This window comes from Oncorhynchus mykiss, chromosome 27 (genome assembly GCF_057628025.1).
Source record: "Oncorhynchus mykiss isolate SJ-2025 chromosome 27, ASM5762802v1, whole genome shotgun sequence".
Taxonomy (NCBI): Eukaryota; Metazoa; Chordata; class Actinopteri; order Salmoniformes; family Salmonidae; genus Oncorhynchus; species Oncorhynchus mykiss.
The window spans coordinates 20,619,083-20,643,322 of NC_143048.1; the positions used below are offsets into that span (position 1 = coordinate 20,619,083).

The 24,240-nt window shown below is 44.4% G+C and overlaps 1 protein-coding gene and 1 pseudogene across 4 annotated transcripts in view; both read left to right on the top strand.

Moving 5' to 3' along the window:
• Nucleotides 1-11,618, top strand: part of LOC110507704 (RNA N(6)-adenosine-methyltransferase mettl16-like) — a 29,329-nt pseudogene extending 17,711 nt beyond the window's left edge. Inside the window, exons 4-11 of the transcript XR_016492426.1 lie at nucleotides 228-368; nucleotides 673-773; nucleotides 977-1,116; nucleotides 4,544-4,612; nucleotides 5,231-5,234; nucleotides 5,844-5,933; nucleotides 9,515-9,668; nucleotides 10,835-11,618. The product of XR_016492426.1 is annotated as an RNA N(6)-adenosine-methyltransferase mettl16-like (transcript). The remainder of the gene's footprint in view (nucleotides 1-227; nucleotides 369-672; nucleotides 774-976; nucleotides 1,117-4,543; nucleotides 4,613-5,230; nucleotides 5,235-5,843; nucleotides 5,934-9,514; nucleotides 9,669-10,834) is intronic.
• Nucleotides 11,619-16,860: 5,242 nt separating this feature from the next.
• mnta (MAX network transcriptional repressor a) overlaps nucleotides 16,861-24,240 on the top strand; it is a 28,826-nt gene continuing 21,446 nt past the window's right edge. Inside the window, exons 1-3 of one of the 3 annotated variants that reach the window (XM_090223508.1) lie at nucleotides 16,861-16,999; nucleotides 17,126-17,203; nucleotides 23,332-24,004. In XM_090223508.1, coding sequence (XP_090079634.1) covers nucleotides 16,876-16,999; nucleotides 17,126-17,203; nucleotides 23,332-24,004 — 875 coding nt within the window. In that variant the 5' untranslated portion in view covers nucleotides 16,861-16,875. Of the gene's footprint in view, nucleotides 17,204-23,331; nucleotides 24,005-24,240 lie in introns of all 3 variants that reach the window. The other 2 variants (XM_021587866.3, XM_021587867.3) reach the window with 2 other exon arrangements.

The window sequence follows — 24,240 nt, forward strand, 5'->3', positions numbered from 1 at the left end:
GGCCATCTCACCCATCTCTACTGTCCCAGGGGACCTCACTGTGGTCAGTTAGATTAGAGGCCCTGGTCTCTGTTAGGCCTGGATGATCTGATCATGGCTGTCTGGCTCACCTCTTATTATTCTGTTATGGACAATAGGAGACAGCGGGAGTGGCATTAAAAAGACTGCCACAGACACTAACACTCAGACACACACCCTGTTCCTCACGTAGTGTGTTATATCCCCAGGTACTGGAGCGTCCTGTATCTACCCCCTGCTGGGAGCCTCTATGAATGGCTGGCATTACCTGGCTACTGAGGTAGATGACATCTGCTTTGATTACGCCACCAGGAACGTGGAGCAGAACAACCTCTCAGACCTCATCAAAGGTGAACTGTTTCATTATGTAGTGCTATGAGAGGCTATAACTGATTTATAGCTTATAGACACTAGGAGCATAGAGCAGAACAACCTCTCGGACCTCATCAAAGGTCAACTGTTTCATTATGTGGTGCTATGAGAGGCTATAACTGATTTATAGCTTATAGACACTAGGAGCATAGAGCAGAACAACCTCTATGACCTCCTCAAAGGTCAGTGGCAAGTTGGCCATTGGTAGCCGTAATGTAATGTACTACTGAAAGGAAGATGGCTTGAAACCTTGTTGATAACGTGTCCTTGCCCTGTCTCAAGTTCCCCAGAAGACCCTATTAATGGACGCTCTAAAGTCAGCCATTGTCTATGACTTCTGCATTTGTAACCCTCCCCTCTTCGCCAACCAACTAGAGGCTAAGGTAAGGCCTATTTTAGATTGAAAGTGTTTTGAGTATCTGGAATAACTGCTTTATTCATCTCCTTTTCACAGATCATTTTTTTCTCATTTTCCTTCTTTTCCTGTCACGTTTCCTCTTTCTCTTACCCTTTATTACTCTCCCCATGACCCTCTTTTTTTCCCCTCCCTTCTTCCTCCCCTCCCTTTCTGTCCTCCTCTCCCCAGGGGGTAAATTCCAGGAACCCTCGTCGTCCTCCCCCCAGCTCAGTGAACACAGGTGGGGTGACAGAGATCATGGCTGAGGGCGGAGAGCTGGAGTTTGTCAAGAGGATCATCCATGACAGCCTGCAACTCAAGACACGCCTACTTGTCACGCACGCGCATATTGTGTTCACAAACACAACATTTTGGTCCCCATCAGTACACTGAGCATTCACAGAAGGAAGTGGGGTAGCGTTCAAGATCGTTTCAGATTGGTTTCAGATTGCTCATGCTTCATATCTGCGCCACTTTCCTAAACCCCAAATATAATATAGAACAAGCTGATGGTTATGTGTTGGTGTTGTTGGGTGTTTGTTCATTACCTTCTGTTACAAATGCACCTTTTCAATTTTGGATGAGAGGAAAAGTGAGAGATTGAAGAATGAGAGGACTACTGATGGAGGAGAGCAGGACAGATGGGATGCAGGGATGGAGCTGTCACCCAGAGTTTGTTTAATGAATTGGCACCAGGAATAAACAGTCACCCACCCCCTGGCAGTATCCGCACGCCCACAGGGAACAGCTGTGTGTGGAGCGTGCAGATCTCTTCCACACACCACCACCACCATTACAAGGCCTGTCAGTGGTGCAGTGGAGTGAGACATGGATGCAGTGGGAGAGATACGCACTATTAGAGTTAATCAGACCGCACGCATGCGTGGTGACTGGGAGACAAGTGGCTGACATGAAAGGTGTGTGTCACTACCATATTTTTGTGTGGAAAGATGATTGTCAACCATGTGTGTGTGTGTGCGCGTCGGTGTGCACATATGTTTCAGTGGAAAGATGAGTGGCCCTCACAGGGGGAAAAGTGTCTGTCTCCCTCTGTCTGTTTGCCTGGCTGTGCATGTGTCTGTGTGTTCACACTTGGTGGTGCGCTTGGCTTGTGTAAAGACCATAGATGAGTGTCTGCCACAGGGGAAGGCGTGCCCGCCCTAGTCTCCCTCTCTTCCGACTTTTGTTCTTTCCTGTCCTCCCTCTCTCCTCTCCTGCCATGTGTGTAGTGTGTTTGGGGCCAAGGCAGCAGTAAGCAGGCTGTCACTCCACACACTGCATGCTGGGACAGCAGAGCTACTGCCAGGTGTCCACGGAAACCAAGCCAGTCCCTCTGATTGGTCCTCTGAGACCCACCATCCCCTCAACCAACCCCCCCCCCTCCCTTTCAACAACACTGAGCTGTAATTACTCTCACCAGACTATCACACACAGATATACACACACACACACACACACACACACACACAGTCAAGCACACCCCAACCACCAGCCAGGAAAAGGAGCTGATTTCCCCCTTGTCAAAGTGATGCCCTCTGCTAATTATTGTATTTTATTGATATGATAATCACTCTTGGAGGGGTTTGCTTGAAAATAAATTTAAAAAGAAATATACGACTTTGCCAAGAATCTAAATGCTTTTGTCTGACCCCCATGAGAGTTTTGTTTTTTGGGGTGGGAAGATCTTTCTGGAGGAAGGAAGTGAGGAAGCTGTTTGTGTGTTAACATGAATGTTCAGCCCCTCCTCGCTGCATGACAAAGTGGGGAACATCTGGGGATATTACAGGTCCTCAATATTTCATAGTGCCACTTGAGGCGAGGCTTTTGCCCCCCAACCCTACCCAAAATCCTCTCACCCCCAACATTCCCACCCTTACCTCCATTCTGCGGGCGCTTCTCTGAGTGGGCTCTTCCCCAATCTTTCAAGGCTTTTAGTGAATGCCATCAAGCTCATCCGGCTTTTTTTGTTAGTTGATATTTATCTAGCCAGATTGGTTTTTGTGTTGTGTTGCCCTCAAACACAGTGGACACTTTTCAGAGAGGGCTTGTTTCCTGTTCCCATTCCCAAACCTTTCAGTGCTTTCAATGAATGGCATTTAGGTCACCAAATTCTTATTTCATTTTATTAAACCTTTATTCAAAACCTTGTTCAAATCTGGTTGGCTGTAGTAGTCTGTGCTGTATAAAGGTGTTCTCTCTCATTTCAACCCTTTAAACTTGTGAGAATTGGCCTATATGGATAGGGCTACATTGAAATATTTTTTACAGAAGAAATATTAAAATAATATGCATAACTATGGTAGCAATTGATTAGGAGCAGTTTGGAGAGAATGTGTTAATTAATACACAACAGTTCACCTGACAAGACTGAATCCAAACATTACACTGATTATATCTGCATTTTACAATTACTGTACTTTTTGCGAAATTTGTTGATAACAAAATAATCTGGATACCTTGAGTAACATAAGAATATTCCTGGTAAATGTGGGGTATCATAAGACTAAACAATGACAAGTGTTTGAGTGAGAGGACTAACTGGTGTCTCCAAGTGGTCACACAGGACACAGTTTCTAAGTAATTGTAATCCACTTTTATGACTCAAAGAAGAGTCTCAACTATAAGGTGCTTTTTTGAGCTCTCCTAGCTGTGCAAACACACTTGTAGTTGTTTCATTTGGAACACAACACTATCCCCGCCATCACACAGTTACAGTTGTTAACGCAATCGAAAAACTGTCAATTATAAATCGCAATCTGGGTCACTGGGCATGACAAGGATTTGAAAGCTTGTTCTATTGCCAACATGACTAGCTAAGTTATAAACTATGTTCTTAGTGTTAAGCATTCACAAGGAAATTCAGAGAAACTGATCTTAATTTAGGTGAGCATTGAAAGGAGTCATGAGTGCATTCAGGTGTGTGCACCCCGGCGAATTCTCTTCACAATAAACAAACACAGCCTCATTCTGTTCAGGACAACTCGGGGTGTGACGACATGTCATCTTGTACATTAAACACAGTGATACATTTTTCAAGACATTCTTTTTTTTGTATACTTTTTGGCCAATAGTTCTGAAAGTAGTGCTCTGCTCTGTGTGCATGATGTGTTGACACTTGACATTCACATAACAAACACTCCATCCTCACCATACATAGCATTGCTCATAGATATATACTATCTAGGCCTAATTAATCTAGACAGGAAGGAAGGCAACCTAACCAGACAAGGTTTGTCATGCATTGTTAGTTTTCCTATCCAGATTGACTCCCTGCTAGGTTTCTCTTTCTCCTTGCTGGTTAATACTGAAGCTCTATATGCTGTTGTATCGATTACAATAGACTCATCTCTTCATTGCAGAGGAGATATTGATCTGCTCTCCTGCTCAGGGCCAAGACATCAAAGCTCTGCACCTCCATAGAGACTCATACTGGTCTCGTTGTTGTTCTAGCCCTCTCTCTTTCGCTCTCTCATTTTATATATATATATAAAATAAGAGGGAGAGCTAGAACAACAATGAGACCAGTATGAGTCTCTATGGAGGAGCAGAGCTTTGATGTCTAAAAATATATATATTAAAACTACAGTTGAAATCGTAGTTACCCACTCTGCCTCAGAACTACAAAAACAGAAAGTCCGTTAGGCTCTTTTTCCCATAGAGTCAAGGAGGGAGATCCAATATCTGCGGCTTGTTTGATCTTAGACAGGAGTTCATACCCAGGCTGCTGGACACACACTCCTAAGATTATTTTTCTTCCAGATGGTACAGTTGCATGTTGGGAAAGAAGTGCAGCCTGGCACCTTTGAAGGAGGAGTTGAGACACTTGTCAGAATGGGAGCTCCGACGAGACGACATTAGATGCTCATACATGGTCTTATACACACAGCTCACGCAAATGGATACAAAACACATATGCACTGTACCAAGCCCTGGCGTGAGTTAACATACTTGAATACCCCATACATACCCAATGACAAGGTGAGGTAATGGAGGGTTGAATGAGTTCCCTCCTACCATCTAATACCTCCTCTGAGACGGAAGAGGGGGATCAGATACCTTCTGAACCGTAACGGATCAAGCCTGGCTAATACGCTGGCTAAACAATGTCACAGCCCAGACCTGATTGAGCTGATTTCTATTAGTGTTGCATGACTGAAACGCATGGCAGGGCCCACACACACACAGTAGGTCAGCGCCGCTAATGTTCATTAGCGCCATTATCCTAGCTATTAGCCCCTAGCGCATGACTGCTAACTGACTTGACCATCTGACTATAGAGGTTAGTCTCCAGCCTGTACCAGTCGCTTACCTCAGATTATCAGACCAATTCAGTGGGGATGACTGGCAGCTGGCACCAGAATGGCATCACAGCAGCTCCCAAGGGTGTTAACCACACACACACCATGTCAATCACTGGGGGAGGACCATCCCACAATCCTCCAGAGGTGTCAGAGGGCTGTCGCTGCGTGTCACTGCTCATTAGTGTGAGTGCATCCTTGGCCAACGTCCAGCGCAGGCAAGAGGGTGGGGGTGGAATAGGAGACCTAATTAATATGCTAATGATATTTGCACCTTATCTCTCTCGCGCACTTTTCTCTATCTTCCTCGTTCTCTCTCGCTGCTTGGTTAATTTGGTGAGTGTTTAGGGGTCAACATGGCGCTCTCATAGAGGGATGTGTCTTCTTTCCTCTGGGATCCATTTCCCTGACCTTTGACATGTATCTCTGGGGCACTGAAACCCACCACATATTGATTGTGAGTGTGAAGGGAGGGGGTATCAAGTGGATAGTGAATACTATTGAAGAGTCTTTTACACTGGTCTCACCCCCCCACGTTCTTCATGCTTATTGGAGGCTCTTCACACAAGTGCTCAGCTCTGGCACTGTGTGTAAATGTGTGCTGTTCACACCTTGAAGGACGTAGTGCAGCTCTCCATCACCTGGACATGCTGGAAATGTGCCTCTGCAGAGCTACGTGTGTATTGCTAACGCTTGTTGGTGTTGTCTTCTCTATTAGTGGTGTCTAATGTTCTGTATCGGTCTGTTTCTGTTCCCAGGTGCCCAAAGTGAACCACACAGAATTCTGCCAGGGACGGACAATGCACTGGGCTCTGGCCTGGAATTTCTATGATGACGTTACTGTTCTGGTAAGCTGGCTCTGGTGGGCGGTGTGGGCAGTACCCCTCGGGTCCTCTCCCAACCAGTTCATCTATAGTGGGAGAGTAGAAGAGGAAGGCATAATCATGGCATCTCGCTCTCTCTAATGTTCTCGCTCTCTCTTCCCCAGTCATCTAAGGGCATGTCCTAACTATACCCCTGCTGCTTTTCCAGATGTTCCCAACCTCCACACACTTCCTTAATAATGCATTCGCGGCCCATCCCACTCCACTCTCCAGCCCATTCCTTTAGAGAACGCAGGCAGCACTCAACCCGCCCTCTGTGTCCCTACCCTAATTTGCTGTATCCAGGCAACCATTGCTGGGGCAGGAGTGTGTGCACATGCACGCCATGCCATTAGGCTTTTGGGCCGCTGAAGGAGTGATAGAATGAGATGAGAGAGAGCATCATAGAGATCAATGTGAGAGTGTGAAAGCTGGTAATATTGGGAATAAGAGCGAGAGTTAAAGGGAGCTAGAGAGGTGTGGGGGTGGGAAGTGGAGTGTTACAGTATCTGAAGGACTTTGGTCTTTGTGTAATCTCGTTTGCCTTTCACCACAAAGGCAGTTGAGCAGAAAGATTGGCCTACATTTTACTGCCCTCTCCTCTTCTCTCTTTACACAGTGGAGCACTGCATCATTACCAGGCAGACTGGGGAGGAGTGTGTGGATGACCCCACACCTGGGGGAGGGGGGTCTGTCTGTCTGTCTATGTATGAATTGTGCATATGACTGGGTGTTGGTGAGTGTACATGTGTCTGTGGCCTACTTAACCCATGGATTACTAGAGCAGACACCTGTGTACTAGTAACTAGCTCCTCTCTGGCATCACAGCCTGTGTTTTTAACACATCCTGGTGATTCAATAAATAGCTCTGAGATCACACATCTAACTGATGTGTAATGCAGTAAGTGAGTCTCACCAGGCACATGGACAGAATCAGATCCCTTCACAACAGAGCGAGGGAGGGGGAGAGAGACAGATCGAGGATGATGGAGAGAGAGTGAATGAAGGTACAAAGACCATAAAAGGAAACTTGGGGAGAGAATTAGAGGGAACAAGACATGAGAGAATCAAAGAGAGAGCGTTAAGGGGAGGCCAGGCTATTTCATGGCCTTCTAGCTTCTGTTGTTGGTCTCTATTCTCTGACTGTCATGTGACACTGTGGGCCCAGTACAGGGGGGGTGTCTGGCATGCAGCCAGTCAGAAGATTTACAGCAGGGGTCAGAGGTCAACAGGAACAAGAGACCCTGGTATTGAGGTTCTGGTGGCCCCACAGGGAGAGGAAAAGTGGGGTGGGGCTATCCCTATCTAGGTTAAATGGTTAAATGGCCATCTCTCTTCTGCTGATCTGTCTGTTTGTGGTCAGTAATTGAATAATGGCCTATTATCTGGGGAGCCATGCTGAGGCTCTGTTCAGCTGATTTCCCAGGCTTGAGTCCTAGTTGGACAAATGGGGCTGACTGGCTGCTAGAGAGGGAGAAACAGACAGACTGGCTACGCTAGACGACTAGAGCGAGGTGTGGTCAAAACAGAATACAGAAAGCCATCTTTCTTGTGTGTGTGGACTGAGCACACATTTGAGTGCATGTGGGAGTGGGTGAGTCAGATTAATAATAGAGAGAAAGACTGAAAGGGAGGGAGAGAAAGAGTAAAGATGAATCAATGGAGACCGAGAGTGGATTTAAAGCTGTACACACATCAGACTAGATGAGGAGAGGTGTCCTTTCCTGTCTGTGCTTTCTGTTTATTTGCTTGTGGGCATGTGTAAGTGTTTTCCTGTGTGTGCTTTTGTCTGGGAGTGTATGTTTATCTCTTTGTGTATAAATCTGTGTGTGTATGTGCATATGAGTGTGTGTACTGCGTTGATGTGTGTGTATCTATGTCAACGATGTGCTGTACAGACAGGCTGCAATCCTTGATGGATTGTATAGATTTTTTTCCTCTTCCTTTGAGCTGCAGGGGCTTACTGAGCAGAGGGAGAAGGGCTGGGAAACAATCAGAAACACACGAAGCAGCTATAACAAGGCCTGTCTGGTGTAGACTCACTAGACAGACCTGGGTTCAAACACTATTTGAAATCTTTTGTTTGCTTTAGCTTTCCTGGAGTGCCAGATGGGCGGGGGCTTGTAGTTTTGCAAATGTTCTATTGGTTCCTTTGATCCATGCAATCTTAATAGAGCCCAACTAAATTATAAAAAATGATTACATTTTTTTTTTTTTTTTATGTATTTGAACCCAGGTCTGAGTCTAGACTAGACACATTCCATTTTTTTCTTCTATTGACCAGTCTGCTACCTTTTTTCTATGGAAAGAGAATATGTGAATTAAACATGACTGTCTTCATTAGTCTTTAATACAGTAAGTATACCACCACACAAATTACATTATCTCATAGGATAACAGAGAACTGATCTAGGACCAGTCTGAAGGTCGTAGTCCAGTCCTCCATTCCGTGCAGGTCAGTTCGCCATGTTGTCTGACTGATTACAATGTCATTGTTGCATTGTTTCATTGCAGACCCGATCTGGCAATTGGGTGCATTTAAATAAAATGTTATGGACCAATACGGTATGTTTGTATAAGGTAGAGCCCCATGGCATCATTATGTGTGGACTTGCTTAGATAAGGAATGCTTCCACCATAGCAGCATGGCACCAGTAGCAGCTCTGAGGCAAGGCACAGCAGGGCCAATGTCATTGCAGGGACGTAGGACTAAATCATGTGGAAGGAGCGCCCCTTTGTGGTGTATTTTGATATTGCATTTACAATTCAATGTGTTGACAATAAGATGAGCAGCAGATGAAAAAGAGCAGAGTCACGGGGAAGGACAGAAGAGACCGAGAGAGAAAAGCAGTGAGAGAGGTATGCAGGCCGTGACTCATCCGTGGCGTGAGCTGGTCTAAACAGACAGGAGTCCTCATAATGGTTCCAGGAATCCAAGACTCTCTCCCTCTCTCTTCACTTCCTCTGGCTCTCCATCAAGCCCCCTTTCATTCACTCATTGTCACACAGAATGAGTGAGCTGAAGTATTTTACTTCCTCTCTTCTCCTCCCGCTCTGTTTTTCTCTCCTCACTTCATCATCATACCCCAGGCGTCCAGAGGGGTTTCCATGGTGAATAGGACAGTGAGACTTTTACTAGCTCACGTTGTCAATGTCTAAGCTTGTTTGTGTGTGCGTGTTTGGTCAGAGTGAACTTGAGTGCCTCAGGTGTATAATGACATGCAGTATGAGTGTGGAACTGGGACAAACTTGTCTTTTAGCACCTTCAGGTTCAGGAATGCTGTCCCAGTGAACTCGTTTATGACTAACATGCCTGTCTGAACAACATACTGTACGTGTGGGTATTGATATTGTGCATTTACCAGCAGTCTCCACACTGTCATCATGAATCACCCTTTATTAGTCTGGGCAGGTGGATTCACATTTTCCAAATAAGTGTTTTACATACTTCAATGTATGTGAATACATCTTCACCGGAAGAGAGGAATATTATGACAATGGTACCTGGGTAAATCCCACATACTCTGTCAATGGATATTTCATTATTTCCAGCTCCCTCATCTCAGTCTCCCCCCAGTAAGGAGAGGAAACTGGAGAAGTCTCGTAAGCCACTGTCCTTCATGCTGCTGCAGTCCCAGGCCTCTTCTATAGGCTGACCCTCCAACCCCAGGCCCGTGGAGGCCATCACTGCCTGGCTAGAGAAGACACTCAGTGACCTAAAAGGTAAACACACACAGGGTTGTTTCTGGATTAAAAAGGGGCTTAGGTGGTGGTCGTTCCGTCCATGCATACCTGCGGACAAGAATTTAAAGCACCAATCTTGGCAGGGGAGAGCAAATGTAGCTGTTTTTTTAAAGCAAATTTTCTGCAGCTCAATACACACTTTGCCATGGAGCTGAGAGAATTTTGCTGTTTTAAAATTATTTTCCTGCAATTCTATGCATTTTGCCCTGGCTTATTAGTGCTTTCTGAGGTCTGTTCCGGTTAATTATTTTGTCACATTTTGGATTCGATTTGGTTTTAAATTACATTAAATGCTATAACACAATAGAACCACGAATGAATGTCCCATAATGGTAGTGACTGCCCATTAACCATCAGTTACTCAAATTACTTGAATAAAATATTTCAGTTGTGTATACCTATAGTCCACACCCCCTTTAGCTTTTTTCACATTTTGTTGCATTAGTGGGATTAATGTACTATACACATATGGACCCCTTCAAATTAGTGGATTCAGCTTTTTCAGCCACACCTGTTGCTGACAGGTGTATAAAATTGAGTGCACAGCCATGCAATCTCCATAGACAAACATTTGCAGGATGCTAACTTTCCAACAAGTCAGTTTGTTAAATGTCTGCTCTGCTAGAGCTGTCCTGGTCAACTGTAAGTGGTGTTATTGTGAAGTGACAACGGCTCAGCCACGAAGTGGCAGGCCACACGAGCTTGTTCTCATGCTCAAACATTAAGGAAATGTCATTAAGTTTTCAATGTTGATCTTATACAACAAATATAGGTCCCTTATCTATCTGGTTTTAGTCATTTACGCTGAAAAAACATTTTCCACCCCCCCCCCAAAAAAATGTTTGGTTCACATACACTTTTGTATTACTGTTTGGACTTAGTCCACCCGAAAAAAAACACTTAGGTGACCCGCCCAATACTTTTATGTGCAGAAAAAACCCTGACACATACAGCAAGCACCACACACACACACACACACTTAGGAGCCACACACAGACAACTAAGCATTTACATGTACACAACTCATTCATGGACATACTTTTTCTGCAAGCACACACCCTAACCCAATTTCTCCAACAGAGGTATACAAATCATAGATTGTAGACTCAAAATACACAGCAACTGTGTCATCTGTGTTCTGCAGGTGCTACACAAGCGTGTCCCTTGTGGGAGGAAGGAGCAGAGTCTGTTCCTGACAGCTGTGGAGAACACCTGGATCCACAGGAGACAGAGATGCAGAGACCAAGGCTGACACCTCAGCTGCCCAGAGCGCCCCCCAGTGGTACTTCCACCACTCTTTCCTCAGCCACAGCCCAGCACCCACAGAGCCTGCAGCACTCCACTACACACATCCCATATAGCTCACACTCAGATTTACACTCCCACAGCAGCACAGGGGCCAGGCAGTGTTCCACAGTCCGGGACCAACAGGGCAGATGGAGTCAACTCTCAGGGGGTCAGCTGTGTCCCAATAGAGGACAGCGGAGGATGTCATCGTGGAGTCTTCTCCTACCTCTACAACACCCAATATCACATTGGCACAGACAGCACTACCCACCACGACACAAACAGGAAACCGCGCCACAGGAAGTACCTGCTGAAACACAGGAAGAGGAAGTAGGTACCACTGGATAGGAAGTGATGCAGCCACAGAGCCCCAGTGTTGTACAACACTTCCTATTCAAGTGCTTGGTGAACATGAAGGCTGAGGAGCAGGACGTTGCTGTGGAGATCCACTGGGTGGAAGGCCAAAACAAGGACATGCTGAACCAACTGGACCTACCTGAAGAACACTGCTTAGAGTGGTGGCCAAGCCACTGGGGATATAATGGAACATAGTTGACCTGTAGTACTGGGTCGCGTTCACTCAGCGAGAAAATAGAAAAACAGGCAGGGACTTTGAGAACATAATTTACCGGTATTGTTCTGTCGTGTCCAGTGTTTGTGTAAGATATACTTATTTGCAGGTCCAGTACAGTTTCACTGCAAGTCTCCTTGTCAAGGTTGTAATGACTAGAGCAATGTTTTTGATAAATGTATGTTTTAGTACCATGTTATTTGTGTATTTCCATGTTCAGTCAGTGTTTACACACAGGTAGTCTATCCCAGACATTTGTCTAGGATGCAGCTTCCATAAGCAACCACAAGAGGGCAGTCCATAGCTGCAGCTCATCCACTTGTATCCTGTTGATGAAATATAGCTTTTCTGGGTAGCCACCTATTTATTAGTGGCCTGTCTTAGTATCACAATTAGACGGTCGGTCGTATTGACTTGAGTCGGTAATGAATGAACTTTGCATACACACACTTTAGCTAAAACAAAACCTAATGCAGGATGCCCAGTATTTCGTGTGCCTGTACGCACAATTGTCACATGAGGTCGCAGCCGAACAGACAAACTTCCTGAAAAGGGATTTAGTGGTAAATACCAGGAAAAGTGGACCCAAAGTTCATTTGCCACGTGCACAGGATACCACGGGTGTAAAACACTTCCATGAAATTCTTACCTTGAGAGCTCATTCCCAACAATGCAGTGATAGTAATAATATATAAATCAATGAACAGCAGCGTTATGGTAGTAATAAATGTAATCATTATAGCAGCAGCATAGGTGTGAGGGGGTGTGTGCGTGTGGCTGTAAGTGTATTGTGTCAGTTGGTAGAGTCCTGTGGATCACCTGAGGGAGAGCAGTAGTTAGCCATTTACCAGTCTTATGGCCAGGGGATAGAAGCTGTTTAGGAGTCTGTTGGTCTGAGCCTTGAAGCACCGGTACTGCCTGTCTGACGTGAACATGGTAAACAGTCCATGTCTCTGGTGGCTGGAGTCCATGGCAATTTTTCTGGCCTCTCAGACACCGCCTGGCATGTACGTCCTAGGTGGCTGGGAACTCGCCCCCAGTGATGCGCTGGGCCGTCCGCACCACCATCTGTAGGGCCTTCCGGGCAGTTGCCATACCAGACAGGATACAACCAGTCAGGATGTGCTCCATGGTGCAGCTGAAAAGACAGTGTATATGTATGTTTGAGTTCACAGCTCTGTGAGTGCAACTGTCACTATCACAGTAGTGCTTTAAAAAAAAAATATATATATATATATATATATATATATATATATATATATATATACACATACATACATTTTAAGGCCATTATTGACTTCCTGCTCGATTTTAGCATCTTGGGGGGGGGGTTGTAACTTGGGATGCATGCCAGCAAAGCCACTAAACAATACAATAATTGCACTATAGTGGTGACAAACGGTGCCCACAAACTGTTAGGGCCTCCATAAAGCTGTCCCAACACCTTACTACTGCTACACCAGGCTTTCAGCGGAGCCTTGTTTCAAATCAAAGTTTATTTGTCACGTGCGCCGAATACAACAGGTTCTAACCAATAGTGCGGAGAAAATTTAAAAAAAACTGTTTGTAGGTAAGTAAAGAAATAAAACAACAGTAAAAAGACATTTGAAAATAAGAGTAGCAAGGCTATATACAGACACCGGTTAGTCAGGCTTATTGAGGTAGTATGTACATGTAGGTATGGTTAAAGTGACTATGCATATATGATGAACAGAGAGTAGCAGTAGTGTAAAAAGAGGGGTTGGCAGGTGGTGGGACACAATGCAGATAGCCCGGTTAGCCAATGTGCGGGAGCACTGGTTGGTCGGGCCAATTGAGGTAGTTTGAACCTGAATGTATAGTTAAAGTGACTATGCATATAAGATAAACAGAGAGTAGCAGTAGTGTAAAAGAGTGGTTAGGGGGGCACACAATGCAAATAGTCCGGGTAACCATTTGGTTACCTGTTCAGGAGTTTTAAGGTTTGGTGGTAAAAACTGTTGAGAAGCCTTTTTGTCCTAGACTTGGCACTCCGGTACTGCTTGCCATGTGGTAGAAGAGAGAACAGTCTACGACTGGGGTGGCCGGGGTCTTTGACAATTTTCAGGGTCTTCCTCTGACACACGCCTGGTGTAGAGGTCCTGGATGGCAGGCAGCTTTGCCCCAGTGATGTACTGGGCCGTAGGCACTACCTTCTGTAGTGCCTTGCGGTCGGAGGCCGAGCAATTGCAGTACCAGGCAGTGATGCTCTCAATGTTGCAGCTGTAGAACCTTTTGAGGATCTCAGGACCCATGCCAAATCTTTTTAGTTTCCTGAGGGGGAATAGGCTTTGTCATGCCCTCTTCACGACTGTCTTGGTGTGTTTGGACCATTCTAGTTTGTTGTTGATGTGGACACCAATGAATTTGAAGCTCTCAACCTGCTCCACTACAGCCCCGTCGATGAGAATGGGGATGTACTCGGTGCTCCTTTTCCTGTAGTCCACAATAATCTCTGTAGTCTTGGTTACGTTGAGGGATAGGTTGTTATTCTGGCACCACCCGGCCAGGTCTCTGACCTCCTCCCTATTGGCTGTCTCATTGTTGTCGGTGATCAGGCTTACCATTGGCAGAGAAACAATTAATTCAGCCTCATTTATGGACTTTAAAAAAAACATGGCTGACTTGCTTAATCAAATGTGGTTTCTACTGACAATTGAGATGTACAAACTATGGCATAAGGGAACGACAAGCAGATGAGGCAATCTGTAATTTCAATTAAGACATTAATGAGCGAGCGACGATGGACATAGTCATAACTATTTGTTCAACACTTTTACAACGACAGAATTCAGAACATGGGCCGTTCTTACAGTGTACTCCCTGTACAACAAGTCAGAACCGTAAGATAAGTAAAGGGGGCATATAAACATTGAAAGCTCTTACAATATTCAATGATTACATTTCTCTAAAACAGGTGAAATTAAGGTGAAAATAGACTATTTAGGGTGAGGCACATTGACATGCAAAGACCCAAATGGCGTTCAAAAAAGGTACGTCGTAATAACATTTGACGCGTTAAATAATGTGTACTGAATTTGCACGCCCCCACTACTATCAGTAGCACTAAAAGCTGTACAAAAAAAGTTGGCAAACAAGCAGACACCGGCCACGAACGATGTTTACAATACCGCATTGGTGAAAATAGACAATTATTAGGCTAAGGCACATGGGCTACTAACATCTTACTACACAACATACACTTAGTATTACTTTCTTAGCTACAGTATACATATCTCCCTTGCATATTACATAATTTATGCAACAGCATACAGGTCATTTTTGGACTCACCTTGTGAAGGTGGCGTGGTGGTCTTTTGTGGGCCATCAGTCTGGCAATCTCTGGATTTATTGTGGGAACTTGTGGGGGGGGGGGGGGACACAGCCACTCCATTGAATAGCAGGCTCACATTAGTAGTTACTTTACAATGCATGCAGTTAGCCACTGATTCCTTCCAGACGACTGATTGATGAACTTGCAATTTCCAATTTGTTGTGTAATCTTTGACCGATGAGCACAGATATGTTTTATCTATCATTTCTCTTCATATGACAAGGATTTAAAAGGATTTGCCAGTAGATTATCGACTTGATTCATGATGACTGCTAGTTAAGACTTTGAAAGTAAGATGTTGACATGATCAGTCCAATCAAAGCTGCTGTACATAACTTGATTTGATGTCATTTCATCTGTGGTCAATGACAATGAGCCTTCTTGGAATGGCACTTGTAATAATTATATGGCAGGACCCAAAGGGCTGACATTTTGGATGTCTACCCTTACTGAGGACTAAAACTTGGTGATGAAGTACTGTCCCCATGAGTGACAGAACACTGAGCCAATCACGGTGCAATGCTCCCATTTTCTGCTGGCTCTCTACCACCACAGAAAGCACTGAGCTAGGCTGAAACACCTGCATTTTGGAGCTGCCTTACTCAAGAAAACAGTGTGTGTATGCAGCTTTATTAACAATTATATATATATATTTTTTACATTGTTTGCAAACTGATGTGACATGTATTAATGCCAAAATAACATGCAAAACAGGCAAGCCCCCCAAAATGTGGTGTGTATGTGTAACAGTATAGCCTCTGTCTCTCTCCTCGCCTGGGCTCGATTTCACATTGGTTACATACATATCATTTTATTTTTTGCCCTACACATGTGGGGCTCAAAACAGGTGACCTGCCCTGAATGAGAGGTCACCACTGCATACACAGCAGGACTTTGACTTGATCAGTTCCTGTGTGTGAGAATCATGGGAGGTCAGTGATTTTTGATACATCATGGTTGCTTCCATTCACAAGAGGTGCCACTTAAATTATTGGTTTGGATTTATGGTACCCTTGGTCTTGGAAAACAGTTAAAAATAGCTGTCAATCCAGTAAAACCCACAAACAAGCATAAAGATACATGATTGTTAATTACCTAAGTGCAAGAGGTATGCTGTCCACAAAGTAACAGAGCAGTTACTGCTCAGAGTTAAACTGAGGAAAATTACTACTCACCCAACAGCCAGCCAGTTGGCCGAGTGTCCACGACCTTGCGCCATGTGGAGAGAAAAGCGTACCATCTCTTTATATAGCAAACGTTTTAATTGCTCTTGTTTCAAGCCGCCCTGCCCAGTACCACCTTGTTTATTAATGAACCATTCCACCATGCCCTTTGTCTGACTACTTGTACCTTTATGATGGCAACTACAGCAAATGTTTGCAATACGGTCAATAAATGACATGTTTCCCTTTACATTACTTTAAACAGACATTTCTGATGACTAATACATGTATGGTGGTAAATATTTGGTATTTTATTAGGATCCCCATTAGGCTGTTGCAAAAGCAGCAGCTACTCTTCCTGGAGTCCACACAAAACAGGAAACATTACATAATACAGAACATCATTAGACTAGAACAGCTGAAGGACAGAACTACATAAAAAAAATGGCACACGTAGCCTACATATCAATGCATACACACAAAGTATCTCGGTCAATGATGGCTGGTTGCTAAGGCCACTGACCCAGAGACCGGATCATAATATGAGAATGATGGCTACTCTACTAGTTTGCAAGCTCAATACTTTGTTGTTCTCGGCTGGTGATTAGCTATTAGGCAATGATATGTTAATAATATATAAACGTGTTGTCGTGAACGGACACAGACAAATCGTGGATTAGGAGTCTATGAGAAAACGTGTAGTTTGTGATGAGAAAACGTGTAGTTTGTGTTGTAGCATTATGAAATTCAATGCCTGTATGTCAAGTCATTGCAATACTCCATGTCGTGTTTTATTTGTTATTTTAGTGTATGGGAGGGAATACATGTGTGGGCGGTCTTATGTTGTATGCTTTTGGCCCTGATTTGTTACCTACTATACTCAGCGCCATCTTGTTGCAACTCCTCTACGTATGTGGAAGAGTTTCTACGAGGGGTATCCGATTACCTTTTTCTTCAATTTTGCTGACTGAAGTACTGGATCCTTACACTGAAAAATAAAGTGCATAGCCTGTAACATTCGCTTAATTTTTGCTTGTAACGTTTAGTTTCCAATACGTAGAAGAAATGAGCATCGAGACGCTTTTAGAAGCAGCCAAGTTTTTGGAATTGCAAGCCCAGCAACAACAGAAGGCACGTGGTATGTAAAGGTTACAATCAATTATCGTTTTTTTTTTTTTTAGATGCTTTCAACGTTACGATTTGAAAGGATCAAACTAATTCGTTATTTAGATGTGTCAAATCTATAAGATTATTCTCCTGGGAAAAGATAATCTGCATGCATTTAACCTCAGTCATTTTTTTCTTCATAATTAAACATTTGGTTCATAATGTAAGATTAAGTGCACAGTTGATTTGTATTGCCTTTGTTTGCGTTGGGGGTCGTGACTAATCAGACGTCCTTGTCTCAAATGTCTTGAGCAATTGGAGGTGTGATTTCAAATAGTAGTCTATTTCAGATTGGATCATTGTGCTAAGAAGTTGGCTACAAATATATCATTTGGATGTGTGACAGGACACAATGTAGCCATGTGAATTCTACTGCATTACAAACTCGTCGATCGACGCGCCTCCTATCAAATCTTGAAACGATCGTGTTTATTTGCAGCACTGTTTCCAACTATGAGCTTTCGGCCAAACCATGTAAGTTTAACATCTAGCGACGACTTTTAAAGTCGTATAGCAACCTTCTTCATTATTCTACATAAAAATGTAAAAAACTAATCTCAGTAAAGGGCGGTGGCGACGCGAGTGCTGAAGACGTTTTACATCATCTGACCTGACATATCAGGGGATCATATGACAGATTCAGGTTTCCCTCTCGGTCTTGTGGCGCTCAATCTTTTGAATTCCTAAAATTGCTGTATGAATACACCATTACATGTATGTGATTTCGTACATGACACTTTTTAAACTAATATGTAGGCTAGATAGAACATGCCTAGTAAAGAAACCTTCGGCTAATCGCTGAATGTTTTTTTTGCTTGTTGCTGGTGACGTGTCCAAGTTGACCACGCCCCATCTGCAACGGGGACCGCCCCTTTCACCACGTGCATGCTTGGCACTCCTACACTCGGAGGCCCCCTCGTTCCCTCCCTGTTCTCTTCTCTTTAGTGCTGCTGCTAGATCAGTATGGAAGAAAGTAGGGCAGTGTTTCTCCCCTTCTACTGTACTCACTCCTCTGCTATGTGCTTTGGTTATATAAGCGGAACTACACATGTTTTTATCCCCAACCTATCAAGGCCATAGAGCTAAACACAACCAGACAACATTTCAATAGATCTTTAGTAGTAAGTCAAGCAAGCAGTGCAAACATGAATCAAGTTTTTACTGTACCTTGAAAGGGTGTATGTTATTAGATAAGAACACGTGGTAGGTAGTCTTGAGTCAACCAATTTACCAATGAAATTAGTGTTTTAATTGACACACTAATGCAGTAACGTTATACCAGACTTGACTCTCGCCTGGATTCACAAAAGTATCTTTATAAATAGCACGAGAACGAGGCTATCCTCAACTATGCCCCCGATCTTACCGGAAACCATGGAGTGGGTGTCATTCTCTCACACCTTAGGTCAATGCTTTCACATCTGATTACTCTTTGGTTGAGAACCAAAATGGTGAAAGAAACGAAAACCCCTTCCTCTACCTTATCCACAGCTGTGTATTCACCAGTCATTCATTTGCAGAGAGAGGACAGGAGTTATGACCTGTGTACATAGTCAATAGTCATTAAAAGCTGGTGACTTTAATGTTTCCATAGTGTTTTACCCACTTCATACTGTAACCAAGTCAAGACTCATCCTATATAACTACTGTTGTACACACCATTTCTATTAATATGTCTATACACACCATCATATACACTGACCAGAAATATCAATGCCACATGCAACAATTTCAAAGATTTTACTGAGTTACAGTTCATTTAAGGAAATCAGTCAATTTAAATAAATTCATTAGGCCCTTATCTATGGATTTCAAATGATTGGGAATACAGTTACCCCAGAGAGGGGCGTGGATCAGAAAACCAGTCAGTATCTGGTGTGACCACAATTTGCCTCATGCAGCACGACACATCTCCTTCACATAGAGTTGATCAGGCTGTTGATTGTGTAATGTTGTCCCACTCCTCTTCAATGGCTGTGCGAAGTTACTGGATATTACTGGAACACACTGTCATACACGTCGATCCAGAGCACCCTAAACATGCTCAATGGGTGACATGTCTGAGTATGCAGGCCATGGAAGAACTGGGACATTGTAGCTAATGCATGTCCATACCATAACCCCACCACCACCATGGCGCACTCTGTTCACAACATTGAGATTGGCTAACTGCTCGCCTACACAATGCCATACACGCGGTCTGCCATCTGCAAAGTACAGTTGAAACCGGGATTCATCTGTAAAAGCACACTTCTCCAGAGTGCCAGTGGGAAAATGCTCACCTTCAATGAAGTTGGTTTCGTCTCTGAACTGCAGTCAGGTCAAGACCCTGGTGAGGATGACAAGCACGCAGATGAGCTTCCCTGATACGTTTTCTGACAGTTTGCGCAGAAATTCTTTGATTGTGCAAACCCACAGTTTCATCAGCGGGCAGAGTGGCTGGTCTCAGACAGATGTGGAGGTCCTGGGCTGGTGTGGTTTCACATAGTCTGCGCTTGAGACCAGTTGGACGTACAGCCAGATTCTCTAAAATGAAGTTAGTGGAGAAATTGACATCCAATTCTCTGGCAACAGCTCTGGCGGACATTCCTGCAGTCAGCATGCCAATTGCACACTCCATCAACTTGAGACTTCTGTGACCATTGTGTTGTGTGACACAACTGCAAATTTTTTCGTGACTTTTTATTGTCCCCTGCACAGGGTGCAATTGTGTAATGATCATGCTTCTTGATATGCCACACCTGTCAGGCGGATGGATTATCTTGGCAATGGAGAAATGCTCACTAACAGGGATGTGAACAAATTTGTGCATACAATTTGAGAGAATATTTTTGAGTTTTGGAAACTTCCTGGGCTCTTTTATTTTAGTTCATGAAACATGGGAGCAACACTTTATGTGTTGCGTTTTTCAAATATTTTTGTTCAGTGTATATTTATATTCTCGGACTCTGACATTTCTCGTTCTGATATGTGTGTATTGTTAGGTATCACTGCACTGTTGGAGCTAGGAACATAAACATTTCGCTACACTCGTGATAACATCTGGAAAATATGCGACCGATACAATTTGATTTAGGAGTTTTGACACCACTGCCTGTTCAACAAATGACAAGCTCACAACACTCTGCACTTAAACGATGGTTTAAGTATGTCATGGGTTTTTAAAGGACCATCCTTCTCAGATGCATGTAGAGGAGGACTTATTCCTGTCTCTGTTGTTAACTAATACTGTGTTTGACCTTTGAATCCTACCCTGGGACTGTGACCGAGCAAGGCCTAACCAATCCAGTCCTTCGGGGGTTTGGCCTAACCAATCCAGTCCTTCGGGGGTTTGGCCTAACCAATCCAGGCCTCCTGGGTTTTTATGGGTTGTTCTTGAATGTGGGAGAAGAGCACTTAATGGACTGAATCTTCTCAGGGCTGCTGAACTTTGAACTCTGACTGCACTTTGTCACTATTGAGTGTACCAGATAGGCCTGAGGTAGAGGTTAAACACTGATGACGGTGTTTACACTGATGACAGTGCTACAGTGTGCACTAATGAATACAACCCCGGGTCTTGGACATTTTCATTTTCACTAACTTAAGTAGATCTAGTTCAGGTCAGTATAAAGGCAAATTGTTTCTTTCTAGACAAGGAACAAACATACGAAGACCTCTTCTGATCAACAATTTACTAGTGTTATAAAAGGCCAACCAAAATGTAGTTTCAGTTTGAGCCGTTCTGTTTAATCTTAGTAGGCAGTATGTAGAACATCATCAACTCTTCATATCTAAGACCGAGGGGGCTTTCAATGTCACCGTGACGATCTAGCCTCTGCTGTGCTGGGGAGAGTAGAGCTGTTGCTTGTTCCTATTGCCTGGCTCTGAACAACAAATGACCAATGTCTGTGTTAACTGCAAAATCATGTTCCGTGTGTGCCTTGGCCTCTTTTGGAAGATGCACAGCCAGATAGCATTATTATGACAGACACACACACACACTGTTATTTATTCTTTGAAACTTTTTGCTTTTGTCAATATCTTCGACTACATGTAGCTTCACCCTCCCTGTAATCAGGTAAATTACCACAGCTTGGGCCCAATCCACACACTGTTGCATGTCCTCAATTTATCCCACGCTTCTGAGAAGTTGTCTGAACAACCCAATTGAATCAAGTCTCCCACTGAACTGGATATGGTAGTCTTGTGTAGCTAACGTGCTGTAATGGCCATGTTTAGCTCGGATCTGCTCAGCCTCTTATCGATGTAAAGGGTGGCTGTAAAGCTCTCTTGTGTCTGACGGGTTCTAACACCACTGTTACCATAGCAACTGGACAACCCCCTTCCCCCGCCCCCATAGTATCTACACATTGAAACGCATGCTGTTGGTGATTCTCCAATCCGATTGGATGAAGAGAGATAAGGTCGTTGCTAGAACTCAGGGATTCAACCCCCCCTCTCTTCCTTTGTCTCTCTGGCTTGTCCAGGTTGTCGTCTTTTCTCCCCCACTCTAAGACGGGAATGTGTTGAAGGAGCTAGGAAAACGCAATTGGAGCTCATTCTCCAGGACCGCACGTGGACCTAATGTTAAGAGCATCAGTACTGAAACGTTCTAACAAACCAGTTGCTTCCTAAATAATAAGCGTTTTGCGCTTCAATTGTTCAATGTCTTCAATCTCAGTACTGCGCTAACATCAACACAATGTGTTTGTTCAGTTTTCAGTCACAACATTGGGTTAGAGGGCTGAATAAAAGCTTTGTCTAATTGATTTGCTGCCACAATACATTTTCTGATGTGTTTCCAACCGCGTCCTGCAGCTCTCTCTCTGAGGGCTTTCAATAGATGTGGAGATATCCCACATGGAAGTTTCTCAGAAAAAACTATTCTGCTTCAGCTCAAAGTTACAAATACTTCATTACAGTATTTAGGCCTACACATATTACAGTCGTTGCATATGGGTCCCCAGTAAGAAGATTAGTTTGGGGAATTACGGAAGCTTGCAATGTCCCAACAGAACATATCCCTTTTTACATGCCAGTATGACCTGGATTGGGCAAGAGGCATAAAACCTGCTTTTACTTGAACACACTGACCTTGGAATATACCCCACTTCCTCTTCAAAAAAAAAATGTCTCGCACTGAGCTCAGCCCAGCTTTTACCACACATATTGTCAGTCCTCCTGTCATGCTGCAGACCTGTAAGTGTGTAAATCCACTCATAAAAATAATAAACAGAATTTGAGTTTTGTCTTGTAGCCAGCCAGTGCCAACAAGAGCAACGTTGTATAAATATAGGACTTTGGCTGCCTCGGAAATGGCACCTATTCACTATATAGTGCACTACTTTTGACCAGGGCCCACAGGATTCCCTCAAAGACGAGCTGCTTTAATATGTCAATTCTTCTAACTAGTCTCAAGGTTCTGGCTGGCAAGGCATTGCGGCTGCATTATACGGCTCTTATAAGCTGGCAGAGGTCCAGGAGGCAGGATGAGGTCTGGCTGCAGGTCTGGTATGAATGTATGTCAGCATTGTAAAAGCCCTATTGAAGTGTCTGGCATCATATTTCATTTCAGAACATGCAACATAAGCTGTAAACATAGTGTGCTAGCTAGGTGAATGGATGGCAGAATGCTTCCTTCCAGCCACCCCTAGTGTTCCTCCCCTGTTTTTGTTTATTGATTGTAGTATTCATTGGGAGTGAACCTGGCTCACGAGATGGAGATTAGTCAAATGACTCTGGAAATGTTGTCAGACATGTTTCTGCTGGTACCTAACCTATGCTGCTTGACCTATTTGAAAACGATGTTCTCTGGTCATGGCAGAGGTTAGGGGTCATTGCTTTCAACCCAGTGGGTGGTGAAGTCTACGTTACCAGTGGGTGGTGAAGTCTATGTTACCAGAGCTAACCCAACTGCAGTCCCAGAGCTATGGAGGAGTTTCCTTTTTTAGACGGTCAAATGTTTTTGCACTTACTTTTCAGATGTTCCTTTGTTGACGAAGCTAGTACAATCAAAATATTTATTGATAAATTGAATGAAATTCTGGTAACATTCTTGGCTCTTACGGTTGCTAACGTGCTCTAGCCTGTAACCATGCCTTCTTTCTCTCCCCACAGAGGAGAATGAGCTGGGGGAGAAGCTTCGCCTCCAACAGCTGTCTGACCACACCCACAGGTGCAATGATGTCACTTCCTACTCCCCCATCCAGATGAACCATGTGACCCGAGCAGAAGAGCCCTGCCCCCATTCGGAGCGCCGCCCCGCCCCTGTCCTGCCCCCACTGCCACCCCCCTCCATGCCCATTACTGTCATCCCTATCCCCATGATGACCTCCAACCACACAGGTCTGCCCCCCACTGTCCCAACCCCCTCCTCCACCACCCTGTCCCCCCAGGCCGGGGCAGCACCCTACCTGGCCTCCCCCAGGAGGGACCCTCACTCCCCAGGGCACGACCACCAGGGACAGGGTGCACTTTTGTCTCTCTCTCCTCAGGTGAAGACAGACCACTCCCACCACTTGCCTTTGACCCAATCTGGCAACCACAAGCAGAATCGCCACCACCATCACCTTCCGCAGATGGTTTCCCCCCAATCTGGCAACCATAAACTGCTGCAGCAGCAGTCGCCCCAGCTGGTGCAGCCCTACCCTGGCTCCATCGTCTCAGCCCCCCAGCTGCATGCCTTACTTCCCCAGCCAGGGCCCCCCCAGACACCCCGTGGGGCCCAGACCAGCCCTTTTGGGGGCCGAGGCAGCCCCCCTGACCTGGATGGGAAGAAGAGGCCTGGAGGGTAAGTGGCCAATTTTGTTATTTATAGGAGAGATGGTTTGCACTTTGGTTAGATTTTTTTTTTAATCTCCTTTTGCATTTTTAGTTTTCCTTTTTTTGAGGGGGGGGGGGCTATTTTGTAGCAAAGAGTGTGTGTAGATGTGATTGTAAGTCACATGTTGAGTGGTAAGGTAAAACGGTATCAGAAATCACAAACCATGAAAAGTCCCTACACTGAAAGATTTTTGGACTAAATAA